The 19,564-nt window shown below is 33.2% G+C and overlaps 1 protein-coding gene across 5 annotated transcripts; it reads right to left on the reverse strand.

Annotated features, from left to right (window-relative positions):
• Window positions 1–6,378: 6,378 nt before the first annotated feature.
• Window positions 6,379–17,700, reverse strand: LOC105172297 (EAP30/Vps36 family protein). 5 transcript variants are annotated; one of them, XM_011093685.3, is made up of 9 exons: window positions 16,943–17,700; window positions 15,941–16,096; window positions 10,336–10,429; window positions 10,151–10,208; window positions 9,933–10,002; window positions 8,264–8,399; window positions 8,107–8,191; window positions 6,997–7,047; window positions 6,379–6,741 (listed from the first exon to the last, which is right to left on the reverse strand). In XM_011093685.3, exons 1-9 carry the CDS (start codon window positions 17,561–17,563, stop codon window positions 6,735–6,737), a joined length of 1,278 nt encoding a protein of 425 aa, XP_011091987.1. In that variant the 5' UTR covers window positions 17,564–17,700; the 3' UTR covers window positions 6,379–6,734. The 5 variants fall into 5 exon arrangements, with proteins under 5 accessions (XP_011091987.1, XP_011091988.1, XP_011091983.1 ...); XM_011093686.3 differs by having other exon boundaries at window positions 15,941–16,086; window positions 16,939–17,700; XM_011093681.3 differs by having other exon boundaries at window positions 15,941–16,144; window positions 16,943–17,699.
• Between the last annotated feature and the right edge of the window lie 1,864 nt (window positions 17,701–19,564).

Below are 19,564 nucleotides of genomic sequence, written 5' to 3' on the forward strand. Positions count from 1 at the left end.
AGGCCTGTAATAATTTTAAATCTTTGTAATCGTTTATTCTGTACTTGTGCCGGAGACCGATCCTCTTCTAACAGAACAAAATCATAATCTATACTAATATATAAGAAAAGGGCTATTTTTTTTTTAAATAAATGATAGTTATGAAATCGCAATATTAATTTTATTAGTACTGCTAACAATACTCTTAAGTTGATTTTTTTTTATTTTTCTTTTATTTCTTTATTTTTTTAAAAAAATTTGGTGTTGTATATATACATATATATTATTTATAATATATTTTTAAAAAATTACATTGTATTTATTATACATACGCAAGCACCATAATGTCAAGAACGAATTGCCTTTAACCAAAGTACGAATGTCGATCTCTACAAGAATAGGTTCATCTGTTGCGCTCATCACACTTTGTCTAAACTTTTTACATTACCAAGTTTCAACACTAAAACATATCATTAAATAATAGGTCATATTGCAAATTTTAACTGAAAATTTTCTTGTGTTAAAAAAAGTAGGCAAAAATTTGCTTAAGTTGTATTTAGATTGATGGATTTGGATAATTCATTTCAAATAACTCCATTTGAAAAGAATTTAAAATCCATTCATATTCATCAAAATTTAGTTCAAAATTAGAATGGAAGAATTTAAAATCCTTTACATTTCAAATCATCCAAACATATCTAAAGAATTTGGTATGAAGAATTTGAAATTTATGATTTCAAATCCTTCAATCCAAATGCAACCTCATAGTTTTAAAAATTATGTACACTCTTTCTTTCCATTAATTAGGTTAAACAGTGTTAAATTTTTTACTGAATTGCCTGTTATATCCTTATTATAATAGCCCTTGATTTTCAATAATTAAACAACAACTGTCCAAATCTTAAATAATCTAAATATAATTAATGTAATTGATTTAAAGTAATCTTCAATTGATGTAATGTTTTTATGTTTAATTAATATCTTTTATGAATAAATATAATTTATTTAAATATATTTAAACTAAACAATGATTTAATTTAACTTAATAATATATAATTGTATAATTGATTGATATTTAAATTTAAAATATGAATTCTAATATATTTAAATTTGTATGGTGATTTTTCAATTTAAAGTTTTAACCTTTAAAAAATTTATATACTTTTTAGGTATTTTGATAGTTAATTAATATATTTTAAAATTAAATATAATTTATTAAAATATATTTGGATTATATAATATTTTAAATTAATCAATAATATATTATTTATTCAAATATATTTAATATCAAAAAGGAGGCAAAATAGATATTTGCACACATAAACAATCCTAAAAGAGGCCACAAACGAAGTCCACTTGCACAATAGGCGAGTGTGAGACACTCTCCGTTAGTTTCTAAAAGCGAGGGGCTTTTCTCTGTATTTTAAATTACACAAGGGTTTTTCAACTCTAAAATTAAAAAAAAGAAATTTAGCACTATTTCACCAAAATATAGGGGTGTTATGCAATGTACTCTAAATAATAAGTATCAGTATCTAAATCTATATCTATATTTATACCATATATAAAAGTGTGAATCTTTGATGTGTTTGGTCCCCATTTTGGAAAGACATTTATACCTTTACTTAAGTAATTTTTATAATAATAACTAAAAATTAGTTATAAAAATATAAAATTCTATTGAAAGACTGTTTAAGAGTTCTAATACCTCTATACTATTTAGACAATGATAAATATATCCTACTAAGAAAATAGACTAATTGAAAGCCCCTCGAAGTGTGAGTGGACCGTCTTGGAAACGCGCAAAACGGAAGCGGTAATACTAAAATGCATAAATTAAAACGGGAACACAATAAAATCATAATTCCAAGGAGTGTACCCTTGAAGTTCTCGGGCGTTCGATGTAGTCAATAAAATAAACGATAAGAAAATTAAATGAGGCTTATGGTTGAGTGAAAATGGGAGGTACAAAAAATGTAAATCAAATTTACCTTTTTTATTTATTTCACACCTCCTTCGTTTGATTCGTTTACCCAAGGCTTCAATGTAGAAACCCTCTAAAGTTCTATCCACCCCACACCGAAATTGGGATCCCTCAATTCTCTTTGCTAGAAAAAAATTAGGAAGAAAAATACACACCAAGTGTTTATACAAGAGGGGCGGCCGAGAGGTGGAGTTAGGGTGCAGAAAATTATTTTGTGTATTATGTATTCATTCATAAGTTATTCCAAATAACTAATATGCATATATATATCTTGTATGGATGCATTAAAATATGTCTAGGTTCATTTATTCATCCATAAGGTAATAAAATCCTTTATTTCAAATAAAGGATGACTAACATGGCATTTTTTAAAAGTGAATTTGTTAGTCAATAATTTCCTTTTTCAATCATTTTCACCAACTTAATTAAGGGGCTTGGGCCGATTTTAATTAATTAAAACACAAGACCCAGATTAATTCTAATTAAATCCAATCTAATTAAAGTCCACTTAATTAAGTCCATCTATTTAATCCAATTAAATATATGAGCCCAATAAGCCTTCATTAATTAATAAGTCCAACTTATTAAATTATAAAGGCAAGCCTATCATAAATTAATTCTATTAATTTATTCTTGGGAGTATCCATCCAATGGATTCCTCTTATTTATAAGTAATCCAATTACTTATAGAATTAGTTCCCAATTAATTCACCGTCCCTTCTCGGTGATTTGTGTGTGACTCTTTAGGTTCGCCTTTCAGCTAGACTTTGGCTAGTGTCAACACTATTATTAATTAAATTCAATTTAATTAATAATTCTCGATCAACCTTTGATCAATAAAGCCCGTCACCATAGGTGGCCGTCTAGCAACGGTCTATGGCACTAGAGACTAGGCAAATATCCATATTAACTTTTAGGCTCTCGAGTCCATACGGGTACTGTCCTTCCATCTCCCGTCTCCCGATCTTAGTCTAGGGCATGGAATTGGGTGTCGGTTCTTATCCTGGACTAGACGTCTATACTTAATATTTGAGATCGCGTCACGCCAAATTACTCGACATAGGAACCTCTTTTCTTATTTGAACAATGATTGTGGCCACAGTTTTATAGAGTGTTAATGAATCTCCAAGTGCATAGGAGATACCTCTGTCACGTTTTGACAGGGGACGGAATCTCTTCTTGGAATTCACCATCCTTGCTACATGTTTTGACTGAATTGGACAAAACTTATGATGAGCATATCTGAGACATGATCAGCTCTTGACAAATTTAAGATACAGTCATCACATGCACGTGACTGCCGTAATTCCTCAAATCTGAGGACTACTTCCCTCCTATCGGAGCCGGGCACTCAAGTCATACCAACCAAGCCTCAAGGATTCCATATGACGATTTCCCACGAGTCAGTTCAGTCGATTCGACACCTAGCCAACCGACCTACTAAGATCGCATAAACGTCCCACGTCTGTTGCCAATGAAACACGGCACTCATTAAATGAATGCGACTCTTAATGCAAGTTTCAGTAGGACTCTCATGCCTACTCTCGAGGTTCTCGACTTGGAATATTTCAGACCCAACCCTTGGCAGTTGGTTTCATGACCGTCATTCAATGCGCAGTCCAACTATTACATGGTTGTAAAGTGGTCTGTGGGCATCTGTTGTGACGTCAAAGCAGGGCTGGACATAATTTGGTAAGCACAACAGATACGTGTGCCAGAGACGAATACTTACCATATTCATTGGGACAACATTGCTTAAATAAAAATTATTTGAATGGTTTTCAAAACTGTCAATCTAATGACTTTTTGTCACCTATTCAAACACTAATCATAAGTTAATGCAATTAATTTGTTAGAAGATATTTTTAAATACTTTAAAAATATTATTTCACTAGGGCACAATAGAACTTAAAATGAATAAAATAATAAGTTTCAAAAAACTATATATACATATGAAACAATAAATATCATGAAATTTTAAATAAAAATTATCCATCTTATAGAATTAGAAATGCTTTTCCGAAAAATTTAACATGAGTGGCTTCTTACTAATTGATTTTATTTTAAGATTAGTAGTAGAAAATTATTTTGAGACTGTATTTTCATGTATTTTTTATTTTTACCATGATATAGCGAAGATAATAATACTTCTCAATGCAATTTATGATTATATATATATAATAATGAGAATCTCAGTCTCTTGAATGTTTATTATTATTATTATGATCCTTACTGTGATTTCTTTTCAACAATAAATTGAAGGGATAATTACATCTACATCCCTGATTTTTGGCATGTTGTCACAAATTATTTCTACCTTTTGCATAATTACATTAATCACCCTAATAGCACAATAATAGGGTAGTTGTATAATGATGTTAATAGTTTTTAGGAATATGTTTAATTTTTCAAAAAAAATGATGGTCTCTGTAAATAATTTTAACATTTCTAATGATGTATGTGTAATTATAAAAAATACATAGATAATCTCTATAAACAAGCCATAAGTTACAGTGTGTAAATCTAATTATCTTTAAATAAGAATCAGTTATAAGAACCAAATTCTATCAAAGCATAAAAGTATTTTTTTAATTCAAAATGGATATTTCATTCTATGTAATGTCGGCCAAAAGCAGCGGCAAAATAGCCAGTGGGAGTTATGACTTTCCAATATGATTATAGTCACAATTCCAAGCGAGGAAATAAGCCAAAAGCATAAAATTATTTGATATTCCTAATTTGTTTGAATTACTTAAAGAATGAATAATATATTCTAAAATATAAATAAGCAAATAACTTTTTACATTAATTGCTAGGAATAATTTTAAATATATAAAAAAATTGATTTACTTGGGCAATGTAAAATTTAAATGAATAGCATGAGTCAGATGTAAATATATACTAATCCAAACTTCCCAACATACAAAAAATTAAAAATAAATAAATACTAGAAAATTCCAAATAAAAATCATCAAATTTTCATTATAAAAGTCCATTGAAAATTTTAAACTGAGTGACTTCGAACTAATTGATTTTATTATTAATATTAATATTAGATAATTCTGTTTGGATTGTACTTTTACTCTCTTTTTTTTCCCATAATTTAGGTTTAAGTTGCAATGACAATATATGCTATTTAAAAGAAAAAATCAGTAACAATTTGATCAAAGTAAATAAAGTATTATGGGTCATACTAAAGAATATGAAATACAAATTTGAAATTCAACCCAAACATTAGAATTTGTAAAGAGTAGTGAATACAATTATAGGATCTCATGATTAACAAAACTAAATTAAGTATTAATAATAACAATACCCACAAATAAAAGCACTAACTTTTATATATTAAGTTGAAATTTTGTATGAAATCTCTCATTATATAATTTTTAAAATCAAATTATCTTGTATTAACATAAAAGATTAAGTTTTAAAAAATATAATATACTATTGAATAAGAAATATATAATACCAGTTAAATTTATATGAATTAATTGATCAAGAAATCATACTAAAATATGGAATTAAAACTGCAAAGAATAATATTTTATGCAATAATATTTTAAATTTAGAAATTAATGAAGAATGTAAACAATAACTTTAAAAAATTGATAGTAAAATATAATTAGAATAATTATAGGACATTTCAATAAAAATTAATATGGATACTATGGATATGTCTAATTAGATTAATTCTTTTATAGAAAATATATAATAAATGATTAGTGTAAAATTATTTCACATTAAAAAGTTTAAAAAAAAAATTCAGGATATAGTAGTAAAATAAGAAATATAACATTTCACAAAAATAATATAACAAACACGACATAAAATTAAAAGAAATGAAGAATAGACATTAAAAATTATGATCAATTTTATTAAATTAGAATTTCTTATCAAAAATTCAAAAAAACTTCATTAATTTTATTTAATATTGGATCTTTTTCTATATATTATATTTTACTGTTGTATCAATTTGTTCTAATACAAAATCATTAAACATAATAATTATTAAGTATGAAATACAAAAATTGAATTTTAAGGAACAAATCTTTTACTTAATGTTATTCATCAAGTTTAGAAGTGAATTACAAGTAACAAATTAAATGATTTCTTCATCCATTAAAACAATTATTATCAATATTTTTAAAATACTTATATACTAATGATTCAATAATAGAAATATAAATAAAAATATGAATTTAAAATCTTTAGTAACTGATCAATTCTATATTCACATCTAAAAAATATATTTTTACAAATGAATTGCACTTGATACTTCCTAGTCTTTTAAAACATAACAGATATTCTCTTTGCCTAGAGATTCAAAGATGGCAAAATCAGACCATGAGATTTTCTTTTCCATGTCCTGAAGCAATTTTCATCATCTTATTTAACAATTCAATTGTACGGAATAATGGAAAAACAATCATTGGAATATAACAAAAACCATAACAAAATTGGAGTTCGCACAGAAGCAGACCACTTGCAAACATCAGGTTGCAAAATCTTACATAATCCATGTGAAAGCTCCAAACATTTTTTCTTGGCATAAAAGACAGCTCTATTTTTTGCTTTTTGTTAATGTTCGACAGGAGAAATTACCAGTTGCAACATAGATAAATGCGGGCGCATGTTGGGGGTTGCGTATCCACCCTCCCAAAGTACTTGTCATTGCACCCTGAGATTGCCCCTTCTGCTCCCACGTAGACGCAATGGAATGAAACTTCCCCTTCTGTGTTCACATCGTCTCGTATACTTCCATTTACATTTATCATGAACTAAATAGCACCACCAGCACAATACCATAAGTTCCTTTGTCATATACCATGGCCTCAAGCACGTGCTTTGCCAGTAAGAGGACTCTCTTGCTTACCTGCAATAGAGTTTGTCAAAGATGAATGAACATATTGTCAGGTCATTACTTCTGGTTAACAACAATTCTGATGCACATTTGTATGTAGTTTTCAGTATTTGTGCTCCTTGTGGACGGGGCAAGTTCAAAAGCTGATACTAGACATACAATGAATGTTCACCTGGTTGAGACAGCCCCTATCCATGTGCTATATCTACTGTGATCCTTCACACTGCCAAAGAAAAAGAATGAGACGAGAACCACAATTACAAAATGGAATGTAACAACTACACTGCATAAATGAGGATTTTAAAGAGTTGGACGGAACTATTTGCTTGAAAAGCATCATCATTCCCATAGTGAAAAAATGATGTTGGTTAGGAGCAGAAATGGAAGCACATCTACAGCTAGACAGGCCCTAAGAATTCCACAAGGGAATAAGAAGTTAGGTAATACAACTACGTTACAGTGTGCTACAGCGCTACACTAAGTTGCCATGGTACAAGATTTTCATAAAATACATCACGATCTTTAGTTCATGCTATGTCATGTGAATATATTATTGAACAAAGAGCAAATTCAAAGAAAGGTTAATATGCACAGCAGCTTCATTTGATTTAAAATACTATCAGAAAAGTAACCTATCAAGATAAGGATGCAACTTTTTTCTGTGTTCCCTGATGATTTTCTTGTCAAACATCCAATAGCACTTCGCAAAGGTGAATAACTTCCTTTCGATAGATTAATTGCTTTCCTCTCTATCTCCAGCAGTTAGTGCATCTTACGCATGTTTTGTAAATGGTGTTCGGTGGGACCAGATGGCAGTAACTTCTTATAGGAAAATGCCATCCAGTCCGAGTAGTTCTATAGTATGTACTACCTATGTTTGGGAGTACTAAAAATACTTGCAAACTCGTCACAAAATTTGTTGAATCATGATTGGGGTTAAAAATGTTATTTCTCATCTATTTGTTCATAATGGTATACCCCCAAAATGAGATGCACATAAGAATTCTGATTGTAAGTATTCCAGAAGGCAGATGTCCTCGTAAGACATGTCATAGGCAAGCATAGAACTCAATATAGGTGGAAGAGCAAGTACAGAAAGACCCTTCTTCATCTAAGAAAGGAAGAGCCATGGACGAACATGAGATACATGAAACATGCTCTAAGATGGGTTATTCAAATTTACAATCATGGGACAACCCACAGCACTAGATAAACACTTTGAACCAAAATATGCAATGCTGCAAAGCAAGAACACACAATAAAGCATATTTTACCCACTTACAAGTATATATCGTCTGAATTGAGTTCTAGAAACAAATTGATGTAAAAGCGAAAGCCATCAGGACTGACATCTCTACAAAGCAATCCTGCAAGAAAAATGTATCAGCAAGTCATCGAATTAGTATTTGAGTATCCATAGGTGATAGACGATATCATGCCTTTTCCTTCAGCTGCAAGGAGATATTCCTTAGCCATAGCTGGAGCAACCCCCAGAGTCATTGCTGCATCACTGGCACTGATTCCATTTTGTAAGGCCTCCGGTTTCATCATCAAAGACTTAATTCTAGCAAATACCTAAATGAGAAAAGCATGTAAGAATAGCAATAATGCACTGAAAAACAAATACTTAACCATTTACATTAGTCTTGGCAACGGTCCCACGTTAAGACAATGTAAACTAGCTACTCATGCTAATCCCCAACCACAAAATAAGAGATGCAGAAAACCAATATTAAAACATTAATGCAAGTGGAAACTGTCTTCTGCCTCTTACATTTGTTAGTCATACCAGATCTTTTACCATATTTCCATTTCAAATTTTTTCTTCAGATTTTACATATATTTGATTTGATTTGATTAGTCATCAAACACATGCTTACTAAAGCTTGGAGCTTGATTATTCTGAAACAAAAGTGGGAAGATGGTTCAAAATCAGTTCAAAACATCTGCAGACTTAAGTTGTATTTGCTGTATTTATATATCTAATAAAAATAGAGAATTATATATCAATAAACATATAATGGTACAGAGCTCCAACACATTCTCTCTCTCTGAAAAATTTCATTTGGTTGTCAGGCCCCACAAATGCAGTACGTGAATTAACTACAGCATACAGCATTCGGGAGGAGTATTGAACAACACATGCCAAAATGGAGTTCCTTTAGGCAGGAGATAATGGGTGATTATGCCAAATCATACCCTTCAATACCTCAGCCATCTAAATAGAAGCGATATTGAAAAAGAAATTCAAACATCTTCAGGATTTTAAGTATTCATATGGAGCTAGAGGTCAAGCAAACTCGGCTGTTTGGCGTCATAAGCTTTTTAGAACATATAGCTTCTAAAATAGTAAGAGTGTTTGGTAAAGGTTTTGGAAATATAAGATCCATAAACAGGATGCTAGAATTTTATTAAGCTCCTTTCAAGAGTATTTAACGATACATGCCAAAATGGAGTTCCTTTAGACAGGAGATAATGGGCAATTACGCCAAATCAAACCCTTCAATACCTCAGCCATCTAAACAGGAGTGATAATAGAAAAAGAAATTTAAACATCTTCAGGTATACACATATGGAGCTAGAGGCTCAGGAAAACTCGGGGTGTTAGGGTGGAGTTATAAGCTTTTTAAAACATCTTATAAGAAGCTATAGCTTCTAAAGTAGTAAGCGTTCGGTAAAGTTTTTTGGAAATATAAAAGATGCCCAAATTCTTTAATTTTCAAGATCTTAATAAAACCTTTCAATTTTGATCATATCAATTATAAAATTATAATACCTAATATTTTACAAGTAAAATGTATGAATAATATCTTTTAAATAGGGTTAGCCAAACACCTTGTAAGTTCCACAGTTAAGCAAATCTTATTTGGAACCCAAAGCACTTGAAGATCGATATTTGAGAAATAATGGCTTGCAATGATGGTCAAATATCTTTATAGGTTCCACACTAAATTGATGCATGCATTATTCAACTTCCCTTTCCTCTCCGCTCCATTCTTAATATTAGCTCTGTCCTTGGATACCAGGAATCAGATAAGACTGAAAATTGATATAAATGGAAGTACGAAGTAATTCATATGTAAAATAAGTTGTCACAATGGAAATCACCTCTTCATCGCTATGGGTTTTACTCTGGATCACCATGACACCACTATCAAATTTCCGAAGCATAACAGAGCTGTTGAAATAAAAGAAACACTAGAATTATCAGTTAGAAACAAATGTATTGGAGAAGGATCAAAGCACCAGAGGTCTAAACACATCTTTCATGTTTCCTTTGCTATAATAGAAGCAGAAGAATAACTTTAACATCAAAAGTTACATACACATCAAACTTTTCCCAGAGAGAACATGCTTGGAGTAAATCATCAGGTGAGATCAATTCTGTCGAAAAACAGAGTGCCGTGAAATAATTAATAGAAGATCTACACAATAATTAAAATGTAATAATGATAAAGCTTCAAACAACAAGAATATGTCGACCAAGAAACGATAAACTAATAAGTAAAACCTGTGCCTCGGGCTCGATTGAAAAGGCAATAAATATCTATCAGGTTAATCATTCCTCCAGCTCTCTCTAAAGGTATCTTCACAAAATCTGCCAACTAACCAAAAGATCCTTAGTCACCAGTAGTCAAAGGAAAATGTTTTAACAATTGCACCATACAAGTAAAACCTCGAGTAGCATTATTTCAGAGGACAAAGAAAACGAAAAGAACAAATAGAATGATAAACAAGAAACTCTATCCAGCTGATTTTCCTTGAAATTAAGGGGCAAATTACATTGACACTCCATGAGATTCGGTCTAATTACACAGCCCCTGTAATTTACAAAATTACAAGTGCACTCCTGATATTGTTTTTGTAATTACAAGTATACCTCTATTTAATGACGAAATCTTATACAAGCACCCTCTGGCGTACATTACACCAGTGCTCAGGGGCACAGTTGCTTAGGACACACGGTGCATCACGGCACAAGGGTGCCCTAGAGCCATGGCCACGGCAAGTCACGGGGCAAAGGTGCCATGGCGCACAACGCATATTTGCATAATTAAATTATATATTCAACATTAATATCTTGTAACACTAATACTACATAAACAATTAAATATAAATACTAGAAATTAAATTAATCATTATAACATAAAGGAAATATGTAAACAACTAATGAAGGATTTTCTCTTCCTTTTCTGTTTTCTTTTCTATTTTTCTTTTACACTTCCCTGCTGCTTTCTTTTAAATTTATATTCCTTATTTCTTTTGTTTTTCTCCTTTATTGTTTCTCCTTTCAAATGGAAAAGGAAAATATATATATATACATATATGAGAGAGAGAGAGAGAGACGAGCTCTCGTCATTTTCTGAAACCCTAAATCTGCATCGCAGCCGCCACCAATGTCCTAGATCGGCGTCGCCACCAAAACCCTAGCGCCAGCACTGCTTCGCTTACCCCTCACCCCCATCATCTGCTATCTAGCACCCTTCGAGGCGCCTGAACTCTTGCCCCATTATGTGCCTCTTCGCCTCCACCGCTATGCCACACTGCACCCTTAGTATGTTTCATTCATATTTTTTTTCAATAAGTTGTAAGTTTAATTTTTAAACTTTTTAATAATTTAAAATACTTTAATGTTAACTTATTTATTTCCTAATACAAAATAATGAGAAACGGGCTGTAAATTTATAAAAATTAGTCCTACCTTTGTAGTTTATTCTGTCCGTAGGACTCCGTACCGCACACATGGAAGTATTAGAGATTTGCTTTCATTTCCATTATAGCAAACAATACCAAACAACTTCAAGAAAAAGTCCCTTCCCCTACACTTTCCACTTCCTCTTTCCTCTCACTAAACCAAACAAAACCTTAAGTTATATGTGTGCAATTTTAAGAACCATAAAGGAAAAACGTAACACCACCTGATGTATTACATATACATTTGCAACAAACATGTGTCTATCTAGTGCAACAATAAATAGGGCCCAAGTCAAGGCCTAAATGCAATAAATAAAAATATGAAAGCCTGTCAACTTACTTTATACACTAGGAAGATAAACATCAGTTCATGATTTCTTCTTTATGCATTTACGAATACCTATTGTAGGAAATGTAGCAATATACTCAAGATCGTCCAAGAGATTTAACACTAAATCCAGCTTAAAACATATATTCAAATTATATGAATGGAGATCATGACTAGACAACATCAAGTTTTCCTTTCTTTTTTTCTCAATAGAATTATCTATTTACAACAATAATATTTGCGCTTCCCACAACCCCAGAATCTGAAGGGTGACTTCCTTCAATCATTTGATAATAAACTCTTCGATTGTAAGAGATCCTAAAATTCTAGTATTTAATTTAAATTTAGGATATCTACCCAGTTAGAGTAGAGCCAACAAATCATCATTTTCTAGTTGGTGCAAAAAGAACTTTTTATGGATACAATCACTATCTGCCTGTGGTCAGAAACATATGGTGTGATCATTCAATGTGCTGGGAAATGACTCTGTATGATATAATTGAGTCATTGATTAAATAAAATAGAGCCAAATGCTAATTTCTCGAACCATTCTGAAATAGCAAATTATAAAGGAGGTGACACATCAAAAAGAAAAAGATTTGTTATTCTCTTGTGGCTTTCAGTTGCTAGCATTTAGGCAAATCATTAGCTTTCTCCATGAATTGATGAAAGCGCACTGCCGTAGCTTATGCATGAAAACCCTCTAGCTCCTCAACATTCATTCATGTCACAGAATGTGCTCCTAAATGCAGCACCTGTCGTGGTAGTCCGTTTGATCGGCAATTCTTGGTTGCTTATGTTGTTCACAATGGAAAACCAATTACATGTCTTCAGATAGGCAGAAAATGTGTATCAAGGTATAGTTGAAGAACTTCAATTATGCAAAAAGAACTCGGTTTCACATGGAAAAGTAATTTGTCAATCCACCTGTTGATCACACCACTGAGCATCACCTCAATGGAGAAGAGGATGTGACCATTTTTATGGTAGACAACAGGAGGCTCACTCGAATTATAGAATTTGCCTGGAAATACCATGAGGCATATCGGACCTTCAGTTTATGAATAATTCTTGCATGGTGGTTTGTGGTACCTTGACAGTCACGATGCCAATATAAAATTAGAGTAGCTTTTCTCTTTACCAGTTTTAGCCCTAGGAATAGCTGAAAAAGGGTGTCTAAATTGTTCTTTATTGCAAAAGAAAAAAAGGTTGAGAAATATTACTACATTTTTCCTTCCAGCAGCCAAGAAGGACAGATTTGACATTTGGAAATATAGTCTTCCTGACACAGATACCTTGGTCCACGAGCGCACTCGTACAGGGGCACACAAATACAAATGTAGGTTAGGATGAGTGAGATTCCTAGGCCTTGCTGGTGTGGAATGGGCCAGATAAGTTTCTGGGTTTAAAAATATATTGATGTGGTCGTGCTGTAGCGTGGTCGGCCACATAGCACATGTAGGATAGAAAACCAAGTTCAGGTGATCCATGCTATGATGGACTATTTGTATTCAGCCTTGTAAGGCTAGTTGTCCTATAATTATTCATGGAATAAGATCTGGAAGGAAAGATGCTTTCGACTATGTGAAATTATCACTTAAGGCCACACTTACTTCATTGGAAATGATTAGGTTAGGATAGATTAATTTGTGATGGAAATTAGGATTAGGTTGATTACAGTTTAAATTTTTGTTTGCATGGTAACATTAGATAGTCTAAACTATTGACTGTTTAGTTGGGCTCTTTACTTTGAAAAATTAGAAGTTTGATAATAACAGGCAAATACCAACCCTTGAATAATGCCAAATTAGTCTACCTCAATTTATTGTGCCATCTTCTTCATCAAAATGGTCTAAGACCAGGATGCTGACTCCATATGCTAACCCAGTTGTGAAGCCCCCCAATGACACACACACACAGTAAAGATTCAATTAGGCAAAGCCATGCCTCTGAAACTTTTTTCTTTATTTATTTCAGTACTTGATTCGACTTCTTTCTGTATTCCCTGGTTATAAGTTATTATTCGTGATGCCCATGTAATAGTAGTTCTTTAGGAAGCAACTCTGAAACTTAGGTACCGTCGTACTGAACAATGAAAAAAGAAGCAAGAGAGGAAAAAAAAAAAAAAGAAGAGGAAGAAGGAATGGAGTTATTGTGCTTCGTTTTGTCAAAACTCAAAAAAGTACCTGGCATTATTAAAGAGCTGACATGTATGTAATTTTAAAAGGAACAAGGGCCATATTGGAGACAGAACACCAAGAGACATGGGAAACTTGGAAAAGAAATTAATATCATGATCGCCTAGGCTGGTTCTGATAGCCAATACCAGCCTCATGGGCTGGAGAACAATCATGGCACAATCCGAATTTATGCCGGGCCGAAAGGTTAATCCTGGGCTTCACCAAATTGAAGTAAACAAAAAATTAGGCCTACGGTCTATAACTAATTTGGTGACAGCTTTTATGCCAGGCCGAAAGCTTTTACTACAAATTGAATTAACAAATTTATGCCGGGCCAACAGCTTTAACCAACTGTTTGGGATATCAAGCCCAATACCTCAAAGTAAAGGTGGCCTAAGAGAGGCAAGGAAACTGATGGACTATAAATATCTGTCAAACCTAATGAAGGTATTCATTTTTAAATTTCCCAGCATTGGAGATTTCTTTCCTGAGAGTATCACACAGGTTCAAATTTAAGCATTTAAAGATTTTTTCTGGGAAAATCCCAGAGTACTAAACCACTTGGAGTTCCAAGATTTGTGTGGTTAAAGGAGGGTTTTTTGTGTTGACTCCCAACAAATATGGAGTGAGATTGACCAACAAATCATATTTAAATCAGAGAAAACTATAATTCTATGATAAGGTGGATTTGGCACAACTCTGCTGCTGCAAGATTCACTGTCTGTGCATTTTATCACAAAGCGGTTGAAACTAATATTTCTCTGCTCCATTGTAGGTAGAAGGTCAAATATTCATATTGATAGCCTAAGGTCTTGTGATTCGATAGTAGAAGTCTTGTGTCAATGATAATTTAAGTAATCTCCATCAGCTTTCCTTTCTTCTGCATACGTCTGCATTTAGTGGCTGTGCCACAATTAGTATGAGATACTGATGTTGGATTGTGTGAAGTGTGAACTTACTTGATTCTTATTTAGTGAAACAGTCCTCCTCTTTCTTTTTCATTCTTTTCCTCTTCTTCTCCTCATCACTTGAATGCTTCATCAGCATCCACAATCAAAGCTCTATAGTCACCCAGGCTATTTCCTACTCTTTAGTAAATAAGTCACACTCCATTAGCCCATTATTAACAAATTGAGCTACACAAATGCACATTTCTCAACTTTCATTTTTCAGACCTTTTAATATCTCAAAAACTATCTTGTACAATTCAAGATAATGAAACACCGACAAAGCTCTACTTATACTATTGTATATCCACAGTTTTCTTAAACCCCACAGAGAGTTTAAATTAATAATGTAGTTCTTTAAACAACACTTCTCCATCTGCAAGAAATGGTTCTATAAGCCTTAATTTTATAAGGCAGTTTTTTACAATTATGTTTCTTCTGAAAACATCTCTGATTAGATTCTTTCAGACATAATTTTAATACTCCGTAATGAGAAGTCTTAAACTGGTACTTGGAGTTGATAACACCTAGTTTATAGGATAGATTGAAGAAACATAAATATACCATTAGGATTTAGGCAGAAGGGTTTAGCATCAATTGATTAACAAGCATTCCAGTTTAAAACTATTGGCTAATATGAAATACAAAATGTGGAAAGCTTAGAACATGGCTTTAAGCTTGCCATGCTAAAATAGTAAGAAAATTCACATTCTTATGGCCACTAGGTCAATTATCTATAGCATTATATGTGGAAGTGGGAGAAATCTATTATGAAACAAAATTAATGATGATCATAGGTTTACTATTGAGAAAGAAGAATTCTCTACAAAATTCTATGAAGTAACTATTTTGACCAAATGTCAAAGTGCAACTAGTACATATAATTTCCATTATAAAAACATGATTATCATTCATTTCAAAACATCTTCAAAACAAAAAAAAGAAAAGGTAATTAATAAAACATACCTGACGAGATAGCTGTTGATGATACAAAGCACCGGCAGACTCCTTTGTAACAGGGGATACAATACCAACACTCAACAACCAATCTTGCATTTCTTCCTTAGTACCCATCTCATCATCATTCGCCCCACTAGTTTGATTATTTGAGCCTGAAAGCAGCTTTAATCTCATCTTCTCAGCTAGCATCACCATCTCCTTTGCCTTGCTCTATTTTTTAACATGAGAGATGCAGAAAAGCGTATTGCGGAAGAAAGTAAAAACATCCTTAAATTTTTTAAGTAAAGAACTTAGTATTTCAGATCAACAAATCATTGTCTTTCAGTTTGATACCATTAATTGGTATTGGAAATGTAGATACCAATTACAGCAAACAGTGATAGTTTCTCTTTTCAGTTGTGAACAGTTTCTTTTGGACATAAGCCTGCTCTATAAAGTACGCATCAAAAACCCACAAAGCTTGGCATTCATCTAACTGCTGCTTCCCCATAAGTAGACCATAACAAGCTATACTTTAAACAAGATTAATAATATGAACACTTCATACACATCTGTGTGTCACTCATCTTCAGCCGTCAAACATACTAACATATTATTGCTACTTGAAAGGTACTCTTGGTAATAAATTTATTACTTCATCACCCTTCTTCTGCTTTAAAATGATATCTTGAAATTGTACTTGAACTTCATCACATACTAATGCCAGCGCTAGTCACTGACTACATAGTGGAACAACATAACTGTGTTTTATTTACGTTTCATGCAGGGAAAATATTACTTAAGGAGATATCTTTTGCCATGATCTCCCAACTTTCAATCAGATTGTTGATATCTTTAAAAAAGGATAACCACTTAGCAATTTCATCACTTCAAGTCCAATCTTTCAATGTCATAAATGTCCAATATTGAGTAGTGAGCTACACTGGCATATTTAGCTAGTCAAGCATAGAGTTAATCTTAGACAATGAACTTGATACGAGCATGGATGGCCATAACACACTTACAGACCATGAGAGCATTCAAATCCTGAAAAGCATCCTGCAAGCTCTTGTCAGTACTCTCCCACATTTCCTGCTCCTTCCTCAATATACCCGCCACCCCCACCACCGGTGCTCGCAATGCTAACGACCCGGAAGTTGATCCAGCACCATCCTCCGAACGCGAGCCTGACTCCGACCCGCTTGCCTCCCAGGCCCTTCCTCTCCATGCGTCCCAAAATTTACCCAAAAACGAATCTGGGTCAGTTTTCCCTCTAACTATCAACGTGATCACCACAGACTTTGGTCCGCCACTCACAGCGACCCTCCCCTCGGGGGTTGCAGAAACCTGGAACCTTATCCTGGGACTGTGAAACATGGATTTGATGGATTTCATGGGGGAGAAAATGTGTTGGACTGCTGACAGAGGGACAAAAGCAGAAGTTTCTGTTCGAGTGGTGGTTTCCGGTGGGAGCCAGAGGAGGCGGTGAGTTGTGAGGATGAGAAGGCCGGATTTGAAGTGGGGGAAGGTGGGATTGTCCTCTGATAGAAGGTCAACGGCGGATAGGAGGGAGCACTCCACCTCTCCAGATTTTAACACGGGGCGGCCGCTTGCCGTGAGCTCCGCCGCCGGAAGGAATTCTTCCGCCATGGTGGAGAGACTCGGGTGATCGTGGATTCTACTGAAAAAAGTCGGGAAGAGGAAAAGAGAAGGGTTTAGGACGACTTACAATTTTTGTTCAGCTGATTAACACTTAGATATCGAGGCCATGTTTACCTCGCTTACTAGTTAGTATTGTGTATAGTATAAGCCTTATTAATTTCTATATTAGGCTATACAATATATGTTAATTTTTTGTTTATCATGACCCATAGTGTTGAAAGAATCGGTATGATTTGGAAATGCAATGAAAGTGAAAAATAAATTAATTACTTAAAACGGTTTAAAAAAATATTTTTTTGAAATTTTTGTGCGTTTGATGTTTTCAAATTTATATATAAAATTTGTATGAAAGTGGTTAAAGGAGAAAACAAAAGGTTCAATAAATTTAAATCGAAACATTATTTTTCTATTTTCTTATGAAGTCTAACTAATATCTATGGGTTTCAAATTAATCCAACTAATTATAAAAACTTTGTACAAATTCAAAAGTTTATTTAATCCAATTAAATAAATATAAGTCCAATCAATTAATTAAACCAAACTCAATAAATTAATTCAGTTAATTTAAAGGTATTATTTTCATAATTAATTAATCCAAATAATTAATTCTTGGCCATCCATCCAATGGACTTTTCCAAATAAATGATCCAATTATTTATATTCTTCTTAAATTAATTTAATCTAATTAAATTAATTCATTTCTTTTAGAATTAATTTCAATTAATGTTATAATAGGTGACCAGAAAACCAATTGGATTGGTGATTTTGGGAACTATTTAACAATTTTTATGAATATTGTAAGCATTCATCTGTGGCACCATCTATTTGTTGTGCTTACTATTTACATTGAATAGTGTTTTAATATCACAACAAATATCCATAGCGAAAGCAACAAAAAATGTGAGTGAATGGCCCGGGAACGCACAAGCTGAAGCAATAAATAAAATTAGCAGTGCAATCAGAGTATGTAGCGAGGACGATGATAATTTTCTTTTCTAACAATTTCCTCGCCACATAATGTCGTTGCTACACATACTTTGACTGCATTAGACAAGACTTATGATGACCATATCTAAAGCACGATCACCTCTGGCACAAATCTAAGATACAGTCATCGCATGCACATGACTGCCGTGATTGCTCAAGTCTGAGGGCTACTCCCGTACTATCGGAGTCGGGGACTCAAGTCATACCGACCAAGCCTCCAAGGTTTCCATATGACTCTCCCAGTGAGTCAGTTCAATCGATCTGAGACCTAGCTAATCAACCGATTAAGATCGCATAGACGTTCTACGTTTGTCGCCGATGAAACACGGTACTCATCAAATGAATGTGACTTTTAATGCAAGATTCAATAGGATTCTCGATGCCCAGTCTCGAGGTCTTCGACTTGAAATATTTCAGACCCAACCCTAAATAGTTGGTTTTATGACGGTCAGACCACTGGGGGCTCCATGGGTCACTTAGGATTGGGCTTGTAATCATCCAACAGGGGCGTGCAAGGCTTGTTTTTGCATATTGTGTATGTTTTAATATTTGAAGTATGATGTGTTTGGAATGCATCTGTTTATACTCAATGATTAAAATTGATACATGCAAAAATCTTATAATAATGAGGTCTCGGTTGCAACAATCTTAACTCTCACTTGGATGGTCCAAGTTAAATATTGGGCTCATAATGGATTAAAATTCAAATAATTTAATTAAAACCAAGCATTCCGTCCACAACAACATGGTGTGGATGCTACTTTCACCAATTTGTAGTCTAATGAGTCATGGCACGTTTGGAATGAATGAAAAAGCTACGCTATTGTTATGAACGAATGGAATATACTTCTGTTTTCCTGTCTCATGAGTCGTTGGGGGGAGGGAGCAGTTGAGATATTTGTTTGGTTGATCGGTCAGGCCTAACACTGAGTAGCGTGATTCGCTTAAAGTCCTCGGGATTATGTGAAGAAGAGAGGCAAAATAACTTGGGGATCTTATTGA

This window comes from Sesamum indicum, linkage group LG10 (genome assembly GCF_026168435.1).
Source record: "Sesamum indicum cultivar Baizhima isolate 11 linkage group LG10, ASM2616843v1, whole genome shotgun sequence".
Taxonomy (NCBI): Eukaryota; Viridiplantae; Streptophyta; class Magnoliopsida; order Lamiales; family Pedaliaceae; genus Sesamum; species Sesamum indicum.

Bases quoted from the DNA above. Each gene is read 5' to 3' on its own strand.
- LOC105172297 (XM_011093681.3), bottom strand. From the start codon at position 17,563: ATGGCGGAAGAATTCCTTCCGGCGGCGGAGCTCACGGCAAGCGGCCGC. The intron at 10,430-15,940 runs GTATGTTTTATT...TCTTTTGGTTAG, and splicing joins ATCAACAGCTATCTCGTCAG to TTGGCAGATTTTGTGAAGAT. The intron at 10,003-10,150 runs GTATGTAACTTT...TTATTTCAACAG, and splicing joins CTCTGGGAAAAGTTTGATGT to CTCTGTTATGCTTCGGAAAT.